Genomic DNA, 23672 nt, shown 5'->3' with positions numbered 1-23672 from the left:
ACCGTTGACATTTACATGGAGAGAACAGGGATCAGACTGCATTTATTTGGAGTCATTTTAGAAATCACAGCCATTGCTTATCATCATAAAGCCCTATTCCCTTTCTGTAATGACTAAAGAAATTAAAAGGGAATTGAACCACTTTAGGAGTCTTGGGAGTTCTGGCCACAAATTATTTGGAAAACGACGGTGTTCTGTGTCTGCATGACACTTTCAAAAGGTCAGCCATGATCACGTTTTAATTGGCTTGCCAAAAAGAAATAAAATAATATTTATACCTAATTAGTAGACGTTCTCTTCCAACCTTGTTCCCCCTTTGTCTTGTTTGAATGATAATTGATCTCATGACACTGCCATATCAGCCATCCAAAAAGAGTAAAACACGTGAAGCTAAAATGGTGATTATTCATATCTCAAATAGGAGAGGGGAATTATTCCTATTTATTTGATTTGTATCACAGTATTTTGCATATGTTACCATTTTGCTAGGTATGAATTCTATAGGGAAGCGTTTGCTAGATTTTCTAATTTATTTTTTTCAATACATGAAGTACAGCAGGTTATCAAGACAAAATATACAAGACTAATCTTTACGACCTAAGCTGGTGATCAAGAGATTTTTAATCGTGTCTGTGGCTATTTTTTTTTTTACATTTTTCTATATTTTGTTATTATTCTTGCCTCTCTGACACTTTGTCCGTAGGTTAGCCCTAGAGGAGGCATTTACCCACACCTGGAATTTAGTTTATCCGCAGCAATTGTTACCAGCAATTATCTATGCTATACCATTAAGCTATATGTTCCTAAATCATTGAGGCTCCTGGTTGGAAGGGTCAAGATCCATTTGTGCCCTCACTTAAAAATGTTTCATAATATCCATTGCCTTGGGTGATGCAATAAATCAGTTTCTAGGCGTGGCGATGACCTCATATACTTGCAGTGTACTACCTCTTGAATATACTGTCAAACTATCCTAAGCGTTCACCATTAGACTTAAAATATTATACTGTATGCTTATCACATGACTTGAATGGATTTAATCAACACATAAGGACAAATAGGCAATCATTATGACTCTAATAAACTTAAGACGTGGCCAACCCAAAAATGGTAGCCTTGCAATGAATGTCGTTTCTACATACAGCTTAACCCCTTAAGGACAATGGGCGGTCTCTAAACCCATTGAAAACAATGCATTTTGAACTTCTAAATACAGGGGCATTATATGTCGCTATTTTCACATGTACATTAGTGGCTTAAGTGTTCTTTTTTTGCAAGGAAACTATGTGTTGAATGCATAGGGTATGACTATATGGTGATTTGGTGGGGGGGAGGTAGAACTTAGTCACCCCAGCCAACTATGAATTATGTCGGTAATGCTCTTCAAACCCATACTCATTGTTCATTATGTAAACCCAATGTGTGTACCTTTTAGCATAGAAACCACAATGAATAACAATGGTTAATAGAAATCAGAGAAAATCCAGAAAGAGACAATGCATTTATTTTGCGCCGCGTTATTCGATAGGGATTGTGTTTTTTTATTACTTTGAGAATTAACAATGAGTAACATTTTTGCTCTTCTGTAATTCTCTTCTTATGAAAACCTGATAAATTAAATTACTGTCACACTGAAGTATAATTACTGTTATACTGGATATTCAATGCCTTTCCTTAATGAGGTTATATTCAGGGATCAAATATTTTTATCTGTTCAATAAAGCAGAGGATGGCTATCTAATATGTTCTGATTATATGTATAACACACACACACATATATATATATATATATATATATATATATATAAAAACACACTGAGACCAAAGTGTCACCCCCCCCATAAACACAACACAGAAACTTTTAAGCGTCTATGGCAACAACCAATCAGCACTTGACACATGCCAACTAAGTATTCCTGTCAAAAAAATATGAAGCAAAATTGTATGTGATTTAAGAATAGATTCTGGCAAAAATGTTTTGGGCATCCATCACTAATAGGAAGGGGAAAAAATTAAATTCAGAGGAGCAGGTGGAATAGAACCTTTATTCCAAAAGATGTTCTCTTTTAGATATAGATCGGGGAACTCGTTATGGTATATGGTTATCACTTTTCTCTGTAACCGGACCATTTATGCTAGCTGGCATATACCTATGTAGTTCAACCTATACAGGCAGAGCAAGGGGATAAGATGCCAAAGAAAAGGACCCTCCTAAGAGCAGGGCCGGCCCAAGACAAAATGCCGCCTGGGGCGAAGTTTAAAATGCCGCCCCCCCATTATCTCCCCCCCCCCCCTTGTACTTACCTTTCAGCAGTCCTGCGGCGAGTCTCCCTGCTCGGTCTCGGTGCCGGCTTGTAATGCTGAGTGCCGGAAATGACGTCATCTTCCGGCGCTCAACATTACAAGCCGGCACCGAGACCGAGAAGGGCTTGGGCCGCCTCTTCAAAAGTGCCGCCTGGAGCAGTTGCCCCACTCGGCTCCATTGTCGGGCCGGCCCTGTCTAAGAGGATGCCCTGGGTCAGGCATTACTAAATATTTGTTTGAACTCAACCCATCAGTACCCAACACATGTGGGGAGTTCCCAGATAGATGCTCAAATATTTACATAGCATGTTTACGTAGTTATCATTTGATTTATTTTCCTATAGGACTATAACCATGTCAACGCTTCTGGAGATAAAAAGCAGCGTTCTTAGACAAGTGCAGAATCGACAGTCATTTCGCCGAAGAGCTGAGACCGAATCTAACATGTCCTCTCAGGAGATCTGCCAGGCTTCTAGCTCTGTCAGGTAATTTTATGGACGTTTTTCTTGGGCACAGTTGCATCTTCTTCTTGTTATGTGTATGATATGATTTTTTTTCTTTTCCTTTAAATTTTTTTTTTTTTTTATTATAAACTCCCTGTGCTGGATTAAAAAGTGGCAAATATTTCAGTGGGAAGTCTGAAAATAAAGCCACAGGTGACGGCGTAGCCTTTCGCGTCAAAAAAGATTAATGTCAACTGAAGGATCTGTAGGACTTTTATGCTAGCGTCAAGAAGGTTGGGGGGGGGAGATATCCCCAAAGGAAATGTTCATTTTTGGATCTCTGATGTGAGAGATTTGCAAAAGATATGCCCTAAACACTCATATAAACATATAAATATAAATGTGAACGTTAACATGCAAAAATTTGGAAAATTGGTGCAGTCATACAAAAACAGAAAAAACCTCTAGCATGAAATATATATTATATATGCTTATATTTGTATTGGTATTATTATTATTTTTTATTATTATTGCATTTTATTTATAGAGAATCATCAGATTCCAATAGTGCTATTACAATGGAAGGAGAATCCTAAATTAACAATAACATGAATATGCATTAAGACTTGTGCAGAAGAAGAGGGCTCTGCTCTTTTGAGTTATTAGGAGGTTGATGGGGATGAGAAAGAAGGTAGACTAAAGAATTGCTATTTTAACCCATTAAAATTAGAACCAAACCAAAAATACATACCCACGAAAAATAAAGCTAATACCTTTAAATCTATCCAAGCTTTAAGGCGGAAAAAAACAATTTCTCCCATTTCCTGGTCACTTTTCCAGTTTGATCAGGAACGCCATAGAATGAATTGTTTTGCAGATCAGTGGTTACTGGTACCGTTCCGGATAAGCGAAGTATTGGTGCACGTCGTACACACAGCACCGTAATTAGAAAAGTAGGTTTCCAAGCAAGGAATCGCTATCTGTAATGTAAACAGTGTGATTAACTTTGCTGCGTCTTAATTAGAAAAGTGCAGCTTTGGTGACTGGCAAATTACAGGCAGGGGCAGAGAGAGAGAAAAAATAACACAAAAAGCAGCCCCTCCCTCCCCACTGCTTTGGTTTTCAATTATTGTTAAAAGAAATGACCCCAATAATTTTTTTTATAATCAGAAACATTGTCAAAAAAGCCCCACTAATGACCTGGTTTTATTTTTGTAATTTTAATACATTTTTAAAATTCTTATTTTAAAGATTTTTTTTATTACATCAAGTGTTAATAGGATACTTTCCAACAAAACGGCCCTTCAGTCTGATGAAGGTTAGGATTTTAGTTGTGTCTTATATAAAAAAATGACCAATGACAATTTGGATTGAATTGTATTTGTCATTTTCTCCTAACAAAAAATGCCAACAGGTCTTACTAATATCAATTGAAGGCTGCTTGAAGGCTTAAAACGCTCTCTCTCTCTCTCTCTCTCTCCCTCTCTCTCTCTCCCTCTCTCTCTCTCTCTCTCTCTCTCCCTCTCTCTCTCTCTCTCTCTCTCTCTCTCTCTCTCTCTCTCTCTCTCTCTCTCTCTCTCCTCTCTCTCTCTCTCTCTCTCCATTCCCTATGAAGAATAAAAACACGTTCAGTGGCTACCTTTTATTTTTGTAATTGTTTTTTTTTATAATATAACTAGGAGTTCTGGTTGAAGTTGAGCTGGCAAAAACACCATTTTGGATTAATTTTAGGAAAACCCCTTTCATGTTTGTGTCTTCCCCTGGATTGACTTTATCAGACATTAGTCAATTTTTTTATTGTGGGGGGGGTGTTATGCCTCAGGTTTCATGTAAACAGATAAGATGATGTTGACTAAAGCTTTTAATAGCTGTCCTGTATCTTTCCAGTAACCAGCTATTGATTCCTCCCCATCCATCTCTAGTTTTTGTTTTTTAATTAGTAAATTATTTTGCTCCTCTGCCGTTTTTTTTTTTCAGAGAGCCAAAGCAATATTATCCTTTGCCTTTGCGAGCCTTATTTTCCCCCGAAACTTTGGAGGATTCTGAGAATTTTAGCTAATGATAGCGTTCTTAGAACACAGAGATTAATGCAGGATTAAAGGAGACGTGAAACGTTACTCCATTGTCCCTAGGTCACAGTCGCCCGTATGCTTTGAAAACATCTGAATAGAGAAACATTGTGAGAAAAATAAAACATTACCGTGCATGGCTTTTTTCCCCATTGATGGGATTTCAGTAGGAAACGTGGAGCTGTCACACCGAACAAAAGCACACATCTACCTCCTATGTATTTTTAGAAAACTGTAATTTTGCCGTGTATATAATTGTAGTATTCATGCCTAATGATTGGTTTGCAGACACTTTGTACTAAATAAGTAAGGCTCCTTAGTCATCATCTGGCATAATCATCATTCATTCTCAGGTGCTAGCTGTTTATGCTGGTTTTCTTTAAAAAATGTGTTGCTTTTAATGTTTTTAGAAACAAATTCTTTGTTATTCTTTATTTGTCTAATCTTCATTCTGCGTTTATCAATAACCTAATATCTCAAGAAAAGGGCATGGGATCACACTTTTAACTAACCAGTACTGGTGGCGATGTCATAAAGCTTGGCAGAAAGTTTAGTTTATATTCAAAAAATGACTTCAGCTTTTATTAGTGATGGATCTTGACTGGACATAGACCTCGGGCTGACCCAGGCAGCTCCCCAGCCGCCCACCATTACTTACTTTCATAGCCGCCATCCTATCCCTGTAAAGACAGGCGGCGTACAGAGTACGTTCACTATGGAGGCTGTGCCGATTATGTTAGGGATATTAATGAGACAAAATAGGTAAAACCAATATTTTATCACACACGCAAAATAACGACGCTACCAAAGATTGTAGTACCACATCCACAATATTAATTTAAGGAGATACCCTATATTTTATCTCCGATCCTAAATCCTTTCAGATCGCCGAAAATTATAATTCAAATTAGATATATATCACCACGATAATCAATCAAAATTATTATTTATTGTCAAGGCAATTTATAAAATTTATATATAAGTCACACAGTGCAGAATACAAAATATAAAGTTCTTAAAACATGTCAAATTGCAGTATATCCAAATACGGTATATTATCGAAAGTTATCAATATGAATTAATACTTTATGAGTCTAACACAGCATTAATTTCCATCCCACTCAGCAACCAAAAATGATAATCAGGGCGGTAATAAAAAGATCACTAACTCTATTATATTAGTTTAACTAATATGACAATTTAAAATAATTTAATAATGTCTAAGAGTAGAGTATTTAGTGAAATTCCTAATAGATGCAAATAATGTCAAACTTCATCTATTGGTAAAAATACCTTTTCATTATTGTCATTATCACGGGTTATAAGCTGCAGTCTCACAAGCCGTCATATACAATAATGCAATATACTTCCCAGAAATAGGGAATTCTATACGAAGAAGACAAAATTCACCTCTAGTTAGAATAATAAAACAATTATATTTACCACCACTTGTTGCTGTTGTCCAACTGGTCCTTGTAGAAGTTAATCCAGGTTCAGTGGCAAGAAATTAAGTGGAAAGAAATATAACTTACTAAAAGTTATATAGGTTGGGACTCAAAGTAATTCTAAGAGTAAGATTATGGTGCCAGGATCTTAAAATTCCAATTCTCTGGGGTAAATTTAAATGAGTCCGTCAGGGTCTGTCTGTTTCAGGTCCGTTTCTTTTTAAGGTCAGCCTTAGGGTCAGTCTCATATTTACACCGTTGTAATTTCTTAATTTACCTCCGAGAGACGCTCTGGTCTAAGAAATAACTTAAGACCATTACATATGTGTTAGGAATTCATTCATGGTCACCCTTATCTTTAGATGTTACCTCCTATATAGTAAATCAGGTCTTTGTAGTCACCCATATCTCCAGACGTTGCCTCCTAGGTAGTAAATTAGGTTTTGGTGGTCTTACGACGTATCCCCAGTGGCGTCGCTACAGGGGGGCAAGGGGGGTTAATCCTTGCCCCCCCTGTTGCCCCCCTGCCGAAATTGGAATAAAGTCGCAATGCGACTTTAAATCCAGTCTTTTTTTTTTTTTTTTATGTGGAGGAGAGAGAGGGTGCGGCCCGCGTAAGATCGGCAGCCAGGGCAACCGATCTTACTTGGGCCGCACCTCGAGCCCTGCTACTTACCTGTGGGAGGGTCTTCTGTACTCTGTTCTCTGCATAGAGGAAGCGGAAGCTAGCAGAGAAGGCAGAGGGAGGCCGCGCCCCCTGCTGAAGTCTGTCAGCAGCATCGAGGAGCTGCAGTGCAGGTAAGGGGGTGGGGAGGGTGTTTGAATGGGTATGGGTGATTGAGGGAATTAATCTGTGAATGAATGAGTATATGAATGAATGTGTGTGTGATAGCATGGATGTGTAAGTGCTGGAACCTTGGCATGATGGAACTGTGATTGCTGTTAGCAATCACACTCCTATCATGCCAAGTCAGCCAGTACATGCTGAAACCTAGCTAGCTGCCCCCCTTGTGTATTGATGCTGCCAGCAGTATGGGGTCTGCACATCACTTACAGCCACCCTGTACCAGCATGTACTGGCTGACTTGGCATGATAGGAGTGTGATTGCTAACAGCAATCACAGTCCCATCATGCCTAGGTTCCAGCATTTACTGGATGGATGTGTAAGTGCTGGAACCTAGGCATGATAAGACTTTGATTGCTGTTAGCAATCACACTCCTATCATGCCAAGTCAGCCAGTACATGCTGAAACCTAGCTAGCTGTCCCCTTGTGTATTGATGCTGCCAGCAGTATGGGGTCTGCACATCACTTACAGCCACCCTGTACCAGCATGTAGTGGCTGACTTGGCATGATAGGAGTGTGATTGCTAACAGCAATCACAGTCCCATCATGCCTAGTTCCAGCATTTACTGGTTGGATGTGTAAGTGTTGGAACCTAGGCATAATGGGACTTTGATTGCTGTTAGCAATCACACTCCTATCATGCCAAGTCAGCCAGTACATGCTGAAACCTAGCTAGCTGCCCCCTTGTGTATTGATGCTGCCAGCAGTATGGGGTCTACACATCACTTACAGCCACCCTGTACCAGCATGTAGTGGCTGACCTGGCATGATAGGAGTGTGATTGCTAACAGCAATCACAGCAAGCACAGTCCCATCTTGCCTAGGTACCAGCATTTACTGGTTGCCTTGGTATGATAGGAGTGTGATTGCTGTGTGGGCAGTGTGGACGCAACTTGTGATCTATGCCTGTAATTTAGGGGTTTTTAAATATACCTTTTAATGACGTGTTTTTATGTGAATTCCAGTTGATCTATGCCTGCAAAGCTGGGTTTTTGCGTTATTCTGTAGAGCCATATCTATATATTTCCATACATTATTTATGTATACCTGCAAATACAGGGTTTGTATGTCTTATTCAGTTGATTAATACCTGCAATGCTGTTTCCATGTATTTATTTGATCTATACCTGCAAATACAGGATTTGTATGTCTGATTCTGTTTATTTGATATATACCTTCAGTGCTGAGATCACAAGTGAATATCAGTTGATCTATACATGTAAAGCTTGGTTTGTGTGTTAATGTGTTGATCTATACCTGCTATCGGCAACTGGGGCTAATATTAATATATATATGGGCAGCAGAGGCATCAATACACAAGGGGCAAAAACACTAAGGGGGGTATAAACGACAATGCAGTGTGAAAAATCCATCCTGATGTAGACGTCTGTGACGTAGATTGTGTCCTGCTGTTTGTGTGTTTTTGGTTATCAGTGTAGCAGAGCCTGTCCTTGGGTGTGTGTGTATAGGTGTTGGTGTGGCAGAGCCTGTCCTGGTGTGCGTTTGGGTGTTGGTGTGGCAGAGCCTGTCCTGGTGTGTGTGTTCAGTTGTCAGTGTGGCAGAGCCTGTCCTAGGGTGTGTGTTTGGGTGTCAGTGTGTCAGAGCCTGTCCTTGTGTGTGTGTGTTTGGATGTGGGTGTGGCAGAGCCTGTCCTGATGTGTGTGGGTGTCTGTGTCGCAGAGCCTGTCCTGGTATGTGTGTGTGTGTTTGTTTGTCGGTGTGGCAGAGCCTGTCCTGTTGTGTGTGTCTGGGTGTTGGTGTGACAGAGCCTGTGTTGGTGTGTGTGTTTGGTCATCTGTTTCCTGGCACTTAACTTACAGTAGGAATTATGTAATTTATATTTATCCAGAGATAAAATGCCCTCCTGAAGTTGTAGTGACTTCAGGGGACAAAACGTTCAAGGCCCTGAAATCATTTAGTGGAAAAGTTATTTATTGTGTTATAATATTTATTTCAAGGATTAGTCGCACTCAATTGTGGCTTCAGGCTTCCCATGTTGAATGATCAAGTATTATTTTAGCCCAATAACAAAAGTATAATTCCATAGCACATTACTTTTGGAAATTATGAATGCCCCCCCAGTTTGACTGTGATATCTTGTGTGCCCCCCCTATATATTGTTTCTAGAGTCGCCACTGCGTATCCCCCATCCCAATTTACATTCCTAAGGATATGTAGTGGCTACTCCTTAACTTTCTCATGGAAGATAACATTAATTGGATCATATATACTGAATACTTCTTTGTTCTCAATTATAGAGGGAACAAAGACACACAGAAATAACCGTTATATGATTAAATAAAATAAAATGGCTCTGACTCCATTTTGTGTTCATGTAAAATACAGAATATATAGAATACATGTTTTCTAGCATAAAATATCTGACAGTTAGGAATAGTGCCCCATGGTGTGCCCCATGGTGTGAGATCTCCGCCTAACGGCCCATGGAGCAGCCACCCCACTGAAACTGCCACCCTACGTTATGTCACTCGTCGTATTTTTGTAAAAGGGGAGGAAATCAGTCCATATACTTCTGTGCAGACAGTAAATTACATTTTAACAATATATAAATAATTCAATAAATTAGAGTTTCTCCTGTGACATTCGATATGTCCGGAACGTCCTTCGTCTCGGAAATGTATACTGTTATTTATGTGTACGGATAAAAATACAGAAAGCCAAGTTTTGTTTGGTGATGGGAAACGGAAGCAGACAGCTTGCTTTTATTTGGTTATTTGTGCTTCTAATTAATGTTTTTTTTTCCTTTTTAGTTTGTTCTGCATTATTCAATTGAAAAAAATGTTTTATTGCGGTCTTGTTCTTGTGACATGGAAAATGCATAATATTCTTATTTTCTTCCATCATGATCTGGTCCATACCCTGGCCCTCAGCCCTTTATGTGTTATTAATTGTTTCTGTAAGGGAATTTCACCTTTTGTGTCTGTTGTTTGCGGGATTGGGTTTTTCTGGTGCCCAACATCAGGCATATCTTTAGCATTAAGCATATCTAGGATATGATGGACACGTTTAAATACATATGGGGGTCATCTAAGCCTATAACCTTCTAATGTTACACTATGACAACATGTCCTAGCATTTCCCCTTTTTCTAAAATATACTCCTCGGCTGTACCTTAATTGTTCCCCATATGTATTTAAACGTGTCCATCATATCCTCCCTTCTTACCGTAAAGGCATGCTGTCCCCTGTATGAAATTCTAACAAAGCCGTACCTTTCTTCCTTTTTATCTTGCAGTTATCCATAAAGCAAAACTTTTCACTTAACCCCATTTTGTTGATTTGTTTTTTTTTGTAGCATTGGATTATTTATTTTAATTATTTTTGCTATATTTAGTTTGATCCCAATTTTATCTTGTGGATTACAGCTATATATTCTTCTCTGTAGCATCTGTTTTTTCTTTGTAGAAACCTTTTGTGTATCATTTAGGACGTTACTCTATATTTGGGGAAGTTCTTCCATAAAATGCATTTTCTTATTTTAATATTAAAAAAATAAAAAATAAGCTGTGATTAATAATAATATATGAAGGCTCAAACATTATGCAGCATGTAATTATCTTTAATATAGTTAACAAGTAACCCTAATACAGTGGTTGCAAGAGATGAGTTACAATGTGTTATATCTGAAGAAAGGGAAATATTATGTAACTTTACATCTTTTTTTTATGTTGGCCCAATGAAATGATCAACCCCAACAAGACTCCATCTTCGTGGTTTATGGAATGGATAATATATTTCAGATATCTGGCATTGTTGTGCAGCATTTCTGTGCCAATATATCCAGGGTAGAGCATCCATAAAAGCGGATTAAGCCACCTCTTAGGGTCTCCTACGGTCCAAGGGGCTCCGTGGAACATGGATGGGAGATACGAATGGTGCGACACAGATATCATGTGACGTATTTTTCTATATTACAAATTAGTGGTTATAATTATAAATATTGCATTCCTCGCTTTATTTTTGTGTCAAAGATGGATTCCAAGTAAATGTTTTTGCATGCGGCCCCCAAACTTCTTCAGCTATCAAGTGTCCCTGAATTTCAGTCCTTGTGATTGTTTTTGACATTTACCAATAAAACAAGTTAATCCTTTTTTGATTAACTGATTGAATTGATTATAAATGATCATTTGGTGGATATCACTAATTTTCACCAATTAGAACTAATATAGTTAATAAAACTTATTTTGTGTGTGGGTTTGTATATATATATATATATATATATATATATGCAACAAAGTAAAGAATCACTATTTAATACTATTTATTTTAAATACTATTTAAAATAAATACACCGTGTGGTCATATATTGCTAGCACTACTATGTGGTACCCCGGTTTTGGCGAGCCCCATCCAACGGTAAAAAATGTTCAGTTCCACTGGGTTGCCTTTTTAACCCCGCTGAAGACGTTCAATTCCTTAGTAGTTTTCTGAGTATTAACCAAGACTTGCGAAGTTTACGGAGACCTAATATCTTTGCCAAATGATTTCCTTTATTACCTGTAAACAACCCAACAAATTTCTCCTCCGAGCTGTCTTCATATAATGGAGACAGTTGTTACATTGTTATTCTTTCTTACGTTGTGTACTGTGTTTCCGTAAGAGATTGAATACTAATATAAATATTCATGGGGTAAAACAAACACAGTGGCTGTTCGGCGTGCTGTAAATTGGTGGTAATGAATGTCTTCTTTCCTCTGCATATACTAATATCAACCTTCAAGAAGGCCCAGACAATTTGGATGCAAGGTCTCGGTATAGAAGGTTGTCATGGAAACTGAAATACATCACACGACAAAGCGAGGGGTTCCCATGCTCCTGCTGCGTCCCTACGCTTTTAAAACCCACTTCTTTTGTGTTCTGATATGTAACGCGCATCTCATTACCTTAAACTTCTATTTAACTTCCCAGAATGTTCCCGTCATTAAGTCTACGTCAGTCTAAGTCAAATGTGCAACTTTAAAACGATTATTTGTCAATTAAACTACAATCTACAAAAATGCAAACAGCATCGATTGCATTTTGACTTATTTGTATTATTTTATTACCCAGAAAATCATGTTACGTAGTAAATTTGTACGAGTCACTATGTTGCTCAGGCCTTAGTAGGCCACTTAGATCTACAGGGACCTCTTAGCCTAAAAAAAATAATTGGTGCTCTCCTATGCGCCAAGCTCATTGTCCTGATGAATACATTTCTCTGAAACTACAATTTAGCTAATTCAGCAAGCAGTAGAGGCTATAAGCTTTTGCCCGATCCAGAAGGAGTACATAGGCCTTTTGAAGTAGTCTGGTCATTAAGCAGGACCTTTTACTTGCAAACAATGCTTTGGCCCCAGGCTTCTGCCTCTTAAATCTTCTTTATATATAAGAGGTTGAGATGTCTATGGCACTCAATAAATGTCATTCATTTGAATTGATTCTTTTATCTGGAAAACGAAGGCATTCAACAAATTGTTTATTGCACATTTCTTATATACTTCATTTCAACAATCACAACATTCCAATAAAGGCGGGATGGAAGGACCAACAGTACAGGAATTTTCCATCAAACTAAAACATTGATGAAAATAGACATATTACTGATCCTTTATTTATTCATTTACAACAAGGAGCACTTGGCCAACAGAGTATTGGTACTCAAAAATAAATACTTAAAAGGAAGAAAGAGAGTAGCAGTACAGAGGAAAAGAGAGGAAGGAAGAGGAGAAAGCGTACTGTTAATGAGAAAGAGGAAAGCAGCCTGTGTCTGAAGAAAAGAGAGACAAGAAAACTCCCAAGAACCAGCACAGGCAGCTACAAGCTAGAGGAAGCTCTGAAGAAAGAACATGATGTTGCCGTGGGCTGGTAGTCCTTCAAGTTGATGCTCTTCCGTGAGCTTAATGGAGCTTTTCCATTCTGTCATGATGACTGCAGAAGGGTAATGTTCTCTTCAATTGTATATGGCAGCCCTAATTACACCAAAGAGCTCACCAAACAACCTATATACATCTTGAAGCATCTAGAAACACCAGGTGGTATCCCTTCTTTCAGAACATCAACTGGGAGAATATAGAAAGTCGGTGTTCAGTTCCTGCACACCAGCAGACATCAACATTAAATATTCACCTGAGGAAATTCTAGCAGATTCCATCGATTTTGGAGATCAGTGGACACATCGTCCACATCCAGTTGCCAGGCCTTTTCTTTTGTTACTCCAGACTAGATGCTCTAAGTCATGGCCAAGTGTCTCCATATTTGTAGAAAACAAATCATATTTTTCATGAAACCAGAACATACTTTATGTATATATATATATATATATATATATATATATATAACGTCCTGGTCTCCAAATCTCTCCCCTGTGGTTCTGTTGCTGATTATTACTGATGTTTGATCCATGCGGCCTTTGTATGGGTAGATTGAGGAGAAAGGAGAACTTCAATAAAAGATTAATACTGTACTGCTCCAATGTTTGGCCACAGCTCTCCTTACTTTACACAAAATTTCCCCAAAACAATTACACTGATTGAGAAACAGCGCACAGTTTTAATAAAGGAATTAATCGAGTTATGCTGAAAGCTGCGACAGCGTCCGTTCCCTTTATTTCGTCTTGAGGTCCACTTCAGCAATCAGCAGAAGTTAAACGCTGGGTTGTGTGTTTTTTTTTTGCATCGGAATAAAAAGAGAAGCGAGTCTTAAGTCTAATTTAACAGCAGGATACAATTTATACATGAAAGCTCTTTGTTGAAATGCCCTTTCCGAAGTCCTGACACAGAGCACACTGGTGGTTTCCGAGTTTTCCATCCTGATGTAAATTTCAGCCTTTTTTCTTTTTTGTCCATCAATTTGCCACATTGCTCCGTTCCTGGACAATCTTACGCAGCGGGGTTCTCCCGATTAAATGATTTCTTCTAAGATTTCTGTGAATCTCGATCGCAAATTATTATAATTAACCAAAGGCGAATAGGTTTGGTGAGGAACAGCTCCTGAGAAGTGTCAGTTTACTTTGCAGAAATAAGAGAAATTGATTACATAATAGTGGTTTAAGAGAAGACAAAAAAAAAATAACCACTTTTATAATAAAATAGGAGGTTCTGCTTAAACTATTACCTGCAGTGAATATCACACCACATGCTGGATTAAAGTCAAATGTTAATACTGAGCTATAATCCATTTGTGTCCTGCCACTCATCCAGTTTAAACACTCAACAGAATTCCAATGAACTCACATTTTGGAGGTGAAAAAGGTCTATTTCCATCCCCAATCAGCCTCTGATTCTTCTTGTTTGAGTACTAAGAAGACTCCCTGGGACACAGTTTATCCTAAATAATCCATAAGTGAACATTTCTTCTTCCTCTTTGTTCCTCCTGCTGTCCCTAAACATAAAAATATTTTGTAGCCAGCAGATTTTCAGCAAAATTCTTTTATATTTAGAAACGAACATTAATTTTATTAGCATTACAGTAGTAAGTTGCCCCTCGTGGGAGGTTACAGCCTGGAAACTAAAGGCTGTCTGGGACTAGCCCCTCCCTTGTCAATATCCCTGCATCTACTGGTGAGTAACTCCACCCTTCATAAAGCCACTCCCCTGAAGAATTACCTTCTGGGCGAGGGGTTTCCAAATGTGGGCATATCCTGGCACTCGGAAAGTTAAGTGGTAGCCTGTTATAAGGTGTGCAGCGGGGGGCCAAGGACTGTATAGACCACTGATATTAGAGCATACAGACGCAGACTGGCCATCTGGCACATTGGGCAAATGCCCAGTGTGCCGCTTGTCAACAGCGCCACACACTGCTGCATTGGGTGGCCACCGACTGGATACCCCCAGCCGGACGCTGCGTGAGCATACAAATATAGAGTGTGGCCACGCATATCCAGCCATCTGCCTTACTTATGTCATCAGGCGGCCGAGGGCCTTGAAGTGCCAGTGCCGCCTGATCATTGCCAGTCCGGTGCTGAGGGCACCAATACTTTGTTACTCTGTACTACTGCAACAAGACGATATCGTTATTTTTTCATCCAGCAACTTTCTCAAGAATACAATTAGAAGGACCAAAACTATTCTACATTAACTGTAGACGTTTACTATATTTTGACGGCAGAAGAAGGAAGTACGACAAGAGGTCATAGTCTAAAACGAGAAGGTCAGAGGCTTGAATGTAATTTTAAGATTTACTTCACTAAGAGAGTGGTAGCTAAGTGGAATAGCTTATCAGCAGATGTGGTGGAGGGTAACACTTAAATGTGCACGGGATAGGTATATGGCAATTCTGAATCCAAGCAGAGACCAAGGAGAGGACAAATGGTCCAACTACATTATCTGCTATCATTATATATATGTGTGTGTGTGTGTTGTGTGTTTTATTTTTCTTTATGCAATGCAGTTTTATCTGTAAGATGTGGTTAAGTGAGTTGTATGTCAGGTTGTCACACTGGGGATAGTCAAGGCAACATCACCAGCTGGTTAAAAAGGTATGATTAAAACGGTATTCCTGGGGTGAAAATGCCAGTGTTCAGAATCCTGGCACTTTTCAGCAAAGTGCAGCAGTCAGCCGAGCTCATGCCGGGATCTCGAGGAGTGACAATCTCCGTGACAGAAGACAATGCCTTCGCCTTCTCCCCTGGAACCCAGCCATTCTCTTCACGCTGAATCGTATACAAAAAAAAAGATTCCAGAATTATTTTAGAAAACTGCGCTTGCACTCGATGAGCAGATGGAGAGCAGCTGATTGGCAGCCGGAGGTCTTTTTATTTTTTAACAAGGGGTGAGAGAGCGAAGAATAAAAAGTACCAATAAGTTTCACAATAGAAGGCGATGGGCTAGAGGACAATATTAACCCCTTAAGGACAATGGGCGGTCCCAAAACCCATTGAAAACAATGCATTTTGAGCCCGTACATGTACGGGCTTTGTCATTAAGGGGTTAATGTCTATAAATAGATCCTGGCATGGATCAGTGACCTCCAATCTAGCTCTAAATCCATCCTGCATTAAAGCAAAAAAAGCTGGAAATTGTGCCTTTCTCTAAAACCTAGTAATTCAATATAGGCATTTTTTTACAGCCAATAAAGGTCAAAACAAATTATAATAATGATCGTATCATAGCAACGGAAAAGCTGAATGAGAAAAGGATAAAATGAAAAGAGCAAACCTTTGTGTTACTTACAGGAAAGATCTAGATGGCTCCATAACCTGTGACCTAAATTGTTTTTTTTTCTAGTATAATATGATGATGTTTATGTAGATAGATGCAACTGCAATAATATTTGTCTGCGTGTCAGTGTTCTAAATTAGAATGACGTCGTGATCGTCTCTCGTTGCTTGCTCAGAGATTTTCGTTTTCAGATACAGTAGAGTCTTTATGAGGGTCAACCATACCTGAATAATCAGAATTGTCTGGCAAAGGTTTCTGGGAGTTGTAGTTTGCTATCAACTGGTGCACAATACCAAAGCCTGTGCAATGCTAATGTTTATCTTTTCAGTTTTTCACTTTTAAAGTTTTAAGTATTGCCACGGAGCCTGATTTGTAAAATACATTTTTAAAAAAAGTAGGAGTATGGAAATATACAAAATAGCAAAGATCTCCACTGATTATGCAGCTCCCTGGACCAATCAGGAGAGATCAGATGATCTCCCCAACTTGCCCATGATCGGGGGTCGGTACCAGCATTGCTCATGGTGGACATTTACTGGGGTCTGTGGTGGACACATTTATGATGTTTTGTCGACCATCGCAAACTTTGCCATGGACACTGGCGTCCTTGTACAGACATTTATCCTTGCCTATCCCTGCCCATGATCTTCACTGCCCCATAAAAGTAGGCAAACTATGAGTAACAGTGCGCTGCCCCGTAAAAACTGGGACCCTAGTCTGTATACATGTCCTACCCATCTTGTCTTATGGTCAGGCTCTGATTTCCCAATTGTTACATTATAAAACTGTCTGAAATAACATTCAATACAAGATACAAATACTTGTACTGCAATGACAGTAAAGCATATGTTTGCACCAATTTCTATCTTTGCAGTTTGCTGTTGGATCAAAAAAAGACTTAATTTAGATTATTATTTGATATTTAAACAATATGTTTTCTGCTACAGGTGCCCCCCCCCCAACCTCTAGTTTGCCAAAAGCCTAGACCTGGCTCCACTTGGTGGCCAACTCTTCGTGTTCCTCTTTGTCTTCCTGGGGAAAAAAATCTTGGTATTCCAATAGATTCGCTCGTACGGACCTTTAACTCCTGCCGGCGAAACTCCCCCCTGGGGAGACCATTTCATGTTAGTTTTCACGTTCGCCCGAATACGAATGCACTAGTCTACGTTTAACACACATTTTCCATTTATATGGGTTTATCTAAGAGAAACATCTTCCAAATTAGCTCCGGAGGTCTTGACTCGCCGTTTCCCAAGTTTATTATTATTTACCGTGCATTCTAATTATCCAGCACGTAGAACTATTGTTAGTTAATCATACTGAAATAGTCACCTACTCCAATACACGATTTGCCTTGTGTGAAAGTAAAATAAAATTGACCTTTAGATTCTTTTCATCTGTTTTGAGGTTTTTTTGTATTTATATTTAAAAACAACGAATTTTGTATTCCAAATGATATGTATTGTATAGTGTGAGTACAATAATTCCTATTAATTCACTAATAAATAATTGCACAGTGTATCATGCTAGGGTAAAATAACCACGGAGAGCTGTCTTGTTATCCTGGGTTTTTACAAATTATTTTCATGCTAATTACTTTCACAGAATTGACCTCTGAAAAGTGTTTCTTTTTTAACAACCTTAATTGGCGAACTTCCCCAAGCTGTTACTGAACCACCATCCACACAGAGGAGCATTAAAGATCAGACTGTCAGATGATAACGGAATTATTTATTTTCTTTGTTTCTTTTATCTTGAACCGAGTAACCACTTTGTAAGTTGTCTGCTAGATCTTGCTTACTTAGAACCTGCGTCTATCTGAAGTGTTGACAGGATCCGTCTTAAATTAGGGGTTTATTCTCTAAACCATCACAGTACATTAAACTCGTGTTTAGTAAATAAACAGAAGCGGATCTGTCATTTTAATCTTTTACCTGAATGTTTTATCCCAAAAAGAACAACGCAAAAGCTTTGAAGAAGTTTTTTTCAGCTGGTATTCCGACAAACTGTGCCTGCATTAGGGACATGTGACAATTAAGCATTCCCTAAAAAAAAAATTGATCAGGGCAATATTTTATTTTATTATCTCTGGACCTGGCCAGTTATAAAAGTGTTATTTTTGGAAGATATAATAGAATAAAGTATCTTTTTATCTCACTTTAATTTGCGTAATGATGGGCCAAGGCTGGTTTGATCCTGTATAGTACGTAGTTAAAAGGACAGTTTAATGTCCCAGGCAGCCCCTGTAAGAATGAATGCATCTTAAATGACTTTAATATTGCTTAAAAAATAGAAGAAACAAAATAAAAAACTTACTTGATGTGGAGGCTGCAGCCGTGCAGCTGCCCTCCTCCAGGGACTGAAAATTATTTCCACTGATTGGCTGCTTGAAACAGCCAATCATCAGCAGGTAATCAATGCCATTGAAATCAATGGGAACCTTTTTTACAGGCATCTGAATGAAGCCGATGCTAAAGCTGACTGGAGGTGAGTTTAGAAATCCAACCCTATGCCATTTTTGGCAAAAATCTGCAATTACATCAAATGTTGTTTTTTTTGTTTTTTTTTAAATAGTGTTCAGGAAATCTGCTTTTATTACAGTTAATTCGTTCATCCCAAAATCACTAATATTTTTCATATTTTAAATGATTCGATAAGATTAACACTGAAGAACAAATTAACAATACGGGCATTAAGTGCTTCCCCGCCGTCTCACAGTAATTTCTGGGCTCCTGTAGAAAACTATATTGATTATGCAAAAAGAATTGTTCCGTGCTGACTTTCTAATTACACATTGTTTATTTGGAAGGTTACAGACAGTAACTCGGCCTCCTGGGTAGTTCAAATAATCAGCTTGTTGGAACTAGAGAAGAAATGCCACCAATTCCAGCCCGCGCCGTATAAACAAAATGTCCTGACAGCAAAAAACACAAAACAAACAAAAAAATTATGGTGTACGAGAATATGTAGCATTTCAAGTAATGGAATATGTGATGTCTTTTTTTAACAATGATCTCAAGTCATTTCATCTTAGAGAACTGTATGGAAAAGGATCCGAAGATCCAATGGAATTTTATCCTAAAGGGTGTAATAAATTAAATGCTGCTATTACATTCAAAAAAAAAATATGTTTGGAACAAATTCTAGCCAAATTTCTGGATTGAAAATTTTGATGCGAAGAGAGGTAACAGTAAGGTAATTCAGCCACAGATCTCAGCTTCATTAAAATAAAACATTTGGTATTTTAAACCAAAATCGCTCCAAACAAAATTACAATGACTGACAAATAAAAGGAGTTTTGGTAAATTAAAAAAAGGCATATTTTGTAAAATTGTAAGCTTGTAAGCACAGGATTCCCTTCTCCTTCTGTACCGGAATATCTTAACACGTGTTCATGTTATTGTCAGTTTTGTAGATTGTAAATTTTAACGTTTTTGCTAATTTTTACCCTCACTTATTGTAACAGCGCTAAAAAAATCACATTAATTTAGAGTGAAAATAACTAACATGCGCCGGAATAGTTTTGGCCTGCAGTCCTATGGATGTACCCGCTCCGTGGTTCATCATTTGGACGTAGAAGAGGACAAGAGGATCTAAACTGAGTCTAAGATGGGCATCAAAACGTATTTGTGTGTTCAGATGTTGAGGTTTTGACAGCTGCAGCGGACTCATCACCGGCCGCGGGCTTCGCCTGCCAGGAAACCGCATGAATATGGAACCAAAGAACAACATGGCGTGCCAGACTTCAGTTCTGATTCATTTTATTTGTGTGTCGGCGCAATCTCTTGTATAATCTGAGCAAAAAAAATACTTAAATTAAGGGGAGTGTATGAATGATCATCTCCCTGACCTGTACAGAGACCACCTAGAATATTAAAATGTATATGAAATCGAAATGCAAATGCACCAACATTTCAACAGATATCTATTATCTACATTTTTGGCACATTTTGCTTTATTTAAGTTTAAAAAGCAAGCCAACAGAAAGCCAAACACGCAATTAAAATGTCAAAAGATACCGAAATAATTGACTTAGTTTTGGTTAGTTTAGCAAGCGTGGGGGAAACCTCTTGTCATCAGCATCGCCCAACAGCCATGGCTGGGAGTACATAATGGCCGGACATAAATATGAAGTCAAATGTTCCGGGAGACCTGGAACAGGTCCTCTTATACACCCTAGATAGGTGCGGTGGCGGCATTTAATTCTCTGAATGGACAGAGGTCCAGAGACAGCAAGCACTGAGCGCAAACACTATGCCGTAACACCGTGGCCATGTGCCAAGAAACTAGTATAGCAAGGAGAAAGGTAAGCAAGAACAGCCGCATGAGCACTAAAGAGCCATAGAAAAATACACAACTCCCATCACACAGGGAAAAGGAGATATGCATTCCTCCACTGCATGTGCTGGATGTTGGGGTTATTTCCGCAATCGAAATAACTGATTTTTTAAAGATTTTTGCATTTTCATGCATACAAGGCAAAATAATAGTTACCAGGAAATGTCGCTATGATATGAGGCTGTTTGTTTGATACGCTATGGATGCTTGTTTTAGTTTTGCCTTTAACATTTTAACAAAAATTGTTCCAGGTTGAGCAGGCGCAGAACAGATTGGAATCTATGACCTTTGTGACTTTGGTCTTATGTTGTTGATGTTCAGTACAGCCTCCCGTGTTGGTCTGGATTTTCTGTCCCTGTCAGTAAAGCAATAAATAAAATCCTCGGCTGTGCCAGGAAGGGTTGTGTGTACTTTCTACCAGAGCAGGCAGTGGGGAAGCCAATTACCTTCTGTAGGACACCTTGGGTAGGCGAGCATCGTGTCCACCATGGGTTGAATTGTTGATACTCGGAACGCTCCTAGTCTTGGTTGATTTGCAGACCAGACATGCTTCTTTCTGGTTATTTGCGAATGTTTTCTACTTTGGACTGGTAGATGTTGGACAAATACATCTCCTGTCCACCCCTTCACCATAATTCTTCTTGTTAAGAAAAGGTTTCCTGGAAAAAAACATCTTCCAAATTAGAACCACAATAAAAATCCACAGATTATTCAGACAGAGGTAGCAGCCTCCTCCCGATTTTAAGGAGGCATCCAACTAGGTGAGGGCCAACAAGCAGGATCTGAAGAAGACTTAATCGAAGCCACCAGGCGTTCACCATGTTGTATTGCGATATTATTATTTCATTTAGTTTTGCCTTTTGAATAAAAGCTTAATCACGTCTGCTCTCCGCAGGGAGGACACAGGCGACTTCTTTGACAGGATGAGAATCGTACTTCAGAAACAAGAAAGTATGCAACGTTATTGGAGGAGCGAGGTACAAAATACTTTCCTTTTGCATTTTTTTTTTTTTTAGTCAAGTCACGTAGTAAAATTAATGGGAAAATACCTCTCAAACAAGGAGACCTTTAAATCTATTTCTTTCACATTAAATATTGATACGATAGAGTGATTAAAATTTCTCATTTATAATACATGTTAGTACAGCTGATTAACTTGAACATATGGTCTTAGGAAAAAAAAATCAAATTTTAGTTTCTGTTGTTTTTTTGGGGGGGGTTGCCTCGAGTCAAAGTAGAGCGTTTATTTTCTTCTTTTGTTTTTCAGAGTGTTTTAAATAACAATACACCACCACCCCCAGAAAATATTGGGGAACACAAAGCGGCGGAGAAGCTGATATTAACTAAGAGAGAGGTATTTTTAAATGTATTTCAAGAAATATGGTTCAGCCAATGCTTTTTGTTGGTTTATATAATGCCCTGCAGAATGGATTTTTCATAACAATCAAGAATTTAAGGTTAAAGAATGATCACCTTCCATGTAAAAAGAATCTGTTCCGAAAAGATGTCCATAATGTGTAATGAATGTTAGATGTAATGTTACGGAGTTTGACGCATTGTGGCCTTTTTTTTCGTCTCTAAAGATAGAAATGTTGTATGAAGAAATTTTGTATACTCTGGTGTACAGAACTGGAGCTGTATCTTCTGAACATGTGGCCAGTGAAGAAGACCTCTTTCATTATCTGCAAAAGGTAAGTTGGACACATGCAACTTTGTAACCAACCAATAAATCCTGCCATCCGGTTTATAGATTTTGTTTAGCGTTCGTAAAAAATAAATAAATATATATATTTGCCTCTAAATGTAGAAATTCTCCCGTTTTTAATAATTTCAAATATGAGCGTCTTGTATAGCAGGGAGGTCATTATATTGTTCCTGTTGGCTTGAATTATAGCATAGAGGCCGGGAGAAAAATGGTGCTAAAGCAATCCGTTTGTTAAATGTGTGACGGATTCCTTGTTGTAAAGACAGAAATTAACTAACATCCTATGTTAAATCTACCAAAGTGACCATAATAATCTCTGAAGACCTCCCCATTGTACGTATAAATTGCGACGATTGCCACAGGAGGACATTACATCTCTTCCAGTCAACTATGGACACTCGTGCAACGGTTGGGTTCCTTGATTGGAAATCTCCACCAGCCCAACGACCCACAGAACCTTTCTACACTTCTTAAAAGACCCTGCACTAGGTTCATAGATTTTTTCCCCTTTGTTAGGTTGACCTTGCCAATTCATGTCCCTAAAACTGTAAAAAAAAAAACTAAATTCTACATAAATGCGTCCAAGCTAGAACCATAGGGTTAGCATAAAGCTTTATCGATGTCTTTGTGTCTAAAAAATGTTCTCATAATAAAAATGTTTGAAGGCCATTAAAAAACATTTAAAAAAAAAATTTCTACAGGTATTTGGAGTGAGTAAAAGTGACCATGATTCCATCCTACTCCGAGTCAAGGAATCAAAGGTAATATCAAAATTGAGAAATTCTGTAACATTCAGTATATTTCGGTGGCTGCCCTAGGTGGACATGGAATGTGATGGGCGTTGGTTGCCATATTTTTGGGCTATATGGGCAAAAAACAAGTTTATCTTTATAAAATTAACCAATCCTAACAAGGCGAGTAAATGACTAGCCCATGTCTAGGAGTTCTCAGTTCCATTGGGACAAGAGTCCGGCGGGATAATCGTTGTGGAATCCGTGGACAGCGGAAGTCTTTCTAGCTGTGAATAGCTTATGCAGCTTTTCGAGAAAAATAAAATAGGTAAATAATAAAGGTCAGGAGATTAAGAAGAGCTACATGCTGGTAACCTCCGCGTCTCCTACTTACCACATCTGCTCTGTTCCTGGGTGAGTATAATGCCACTGGAGGGTAAAAGGTCTAAACTTTTTACATATAAATAATAATGAGGTTCCTGGAGCAAAGCATAGCTACAGCTCGGAACAAATAATTCTAACAAAGGTGACTAAAAACAAGATAACATCCTGGAGATGGGATTCGAGAGCTATAATGACGGTACGAGAGGCATAATGCAAGTAGGTGCTTGTGTCGAAGTATTAAGGACTCCA

General features: G+C 38.5%; 1 protein-coding gene across 1 annotated transcript in view; it reads left to right on the top strand.

The window, feature by feature from the left end:
- The first annotated feature begins 2658 nt into the window (after positions 1–2658).
- The window catches only part of BAIAP3 (BAI1 associated protein 3), a 52184-nt gene continuing 31170 nt past the window's right edge, over positions 2659–23672 (top strand). Inside the window, exons 1-5 of the mRNA XM_089497471.1 lie at positions 2659–2789; positions 21499–21580; positions 21871–21957; positions 22187–22294; positions 23010–23069. Of these exons, the coding sequence (XP_089353597.1) occupies positions 2659–2789; positions 21499–21580; positions 21871–21957; positions 22187–22294; positions 23010–23069 (468 nt within the window). The remainder of the gene's footprint in view (positions 2790–21498; positions 21581–21870; positions 21958–22186; positions 22295–23009; positions 23070–23672) is intronic.

The sequence above is a fragment of the Sceloporus occidentalis genome, unplaced genomic scaffold (genome assembly GCF_023333645.1).
Source record: "Sceloporus occidentalis isolate IW3139 unplaced genomic scaffold, rSceOcc1.0.p SCAF_103, whole genome shotgun sequence".
Taxonomy (NCBI): Eukaryota; Metazoa; Chordata; class Lepidosauria; order Squamata; family Phrynosomatidae; genus Sceloporus; species Sceloporus occidentalis.
This window is presented reverse-complemented; position numbering and strand designations above follow the sequence as displayed.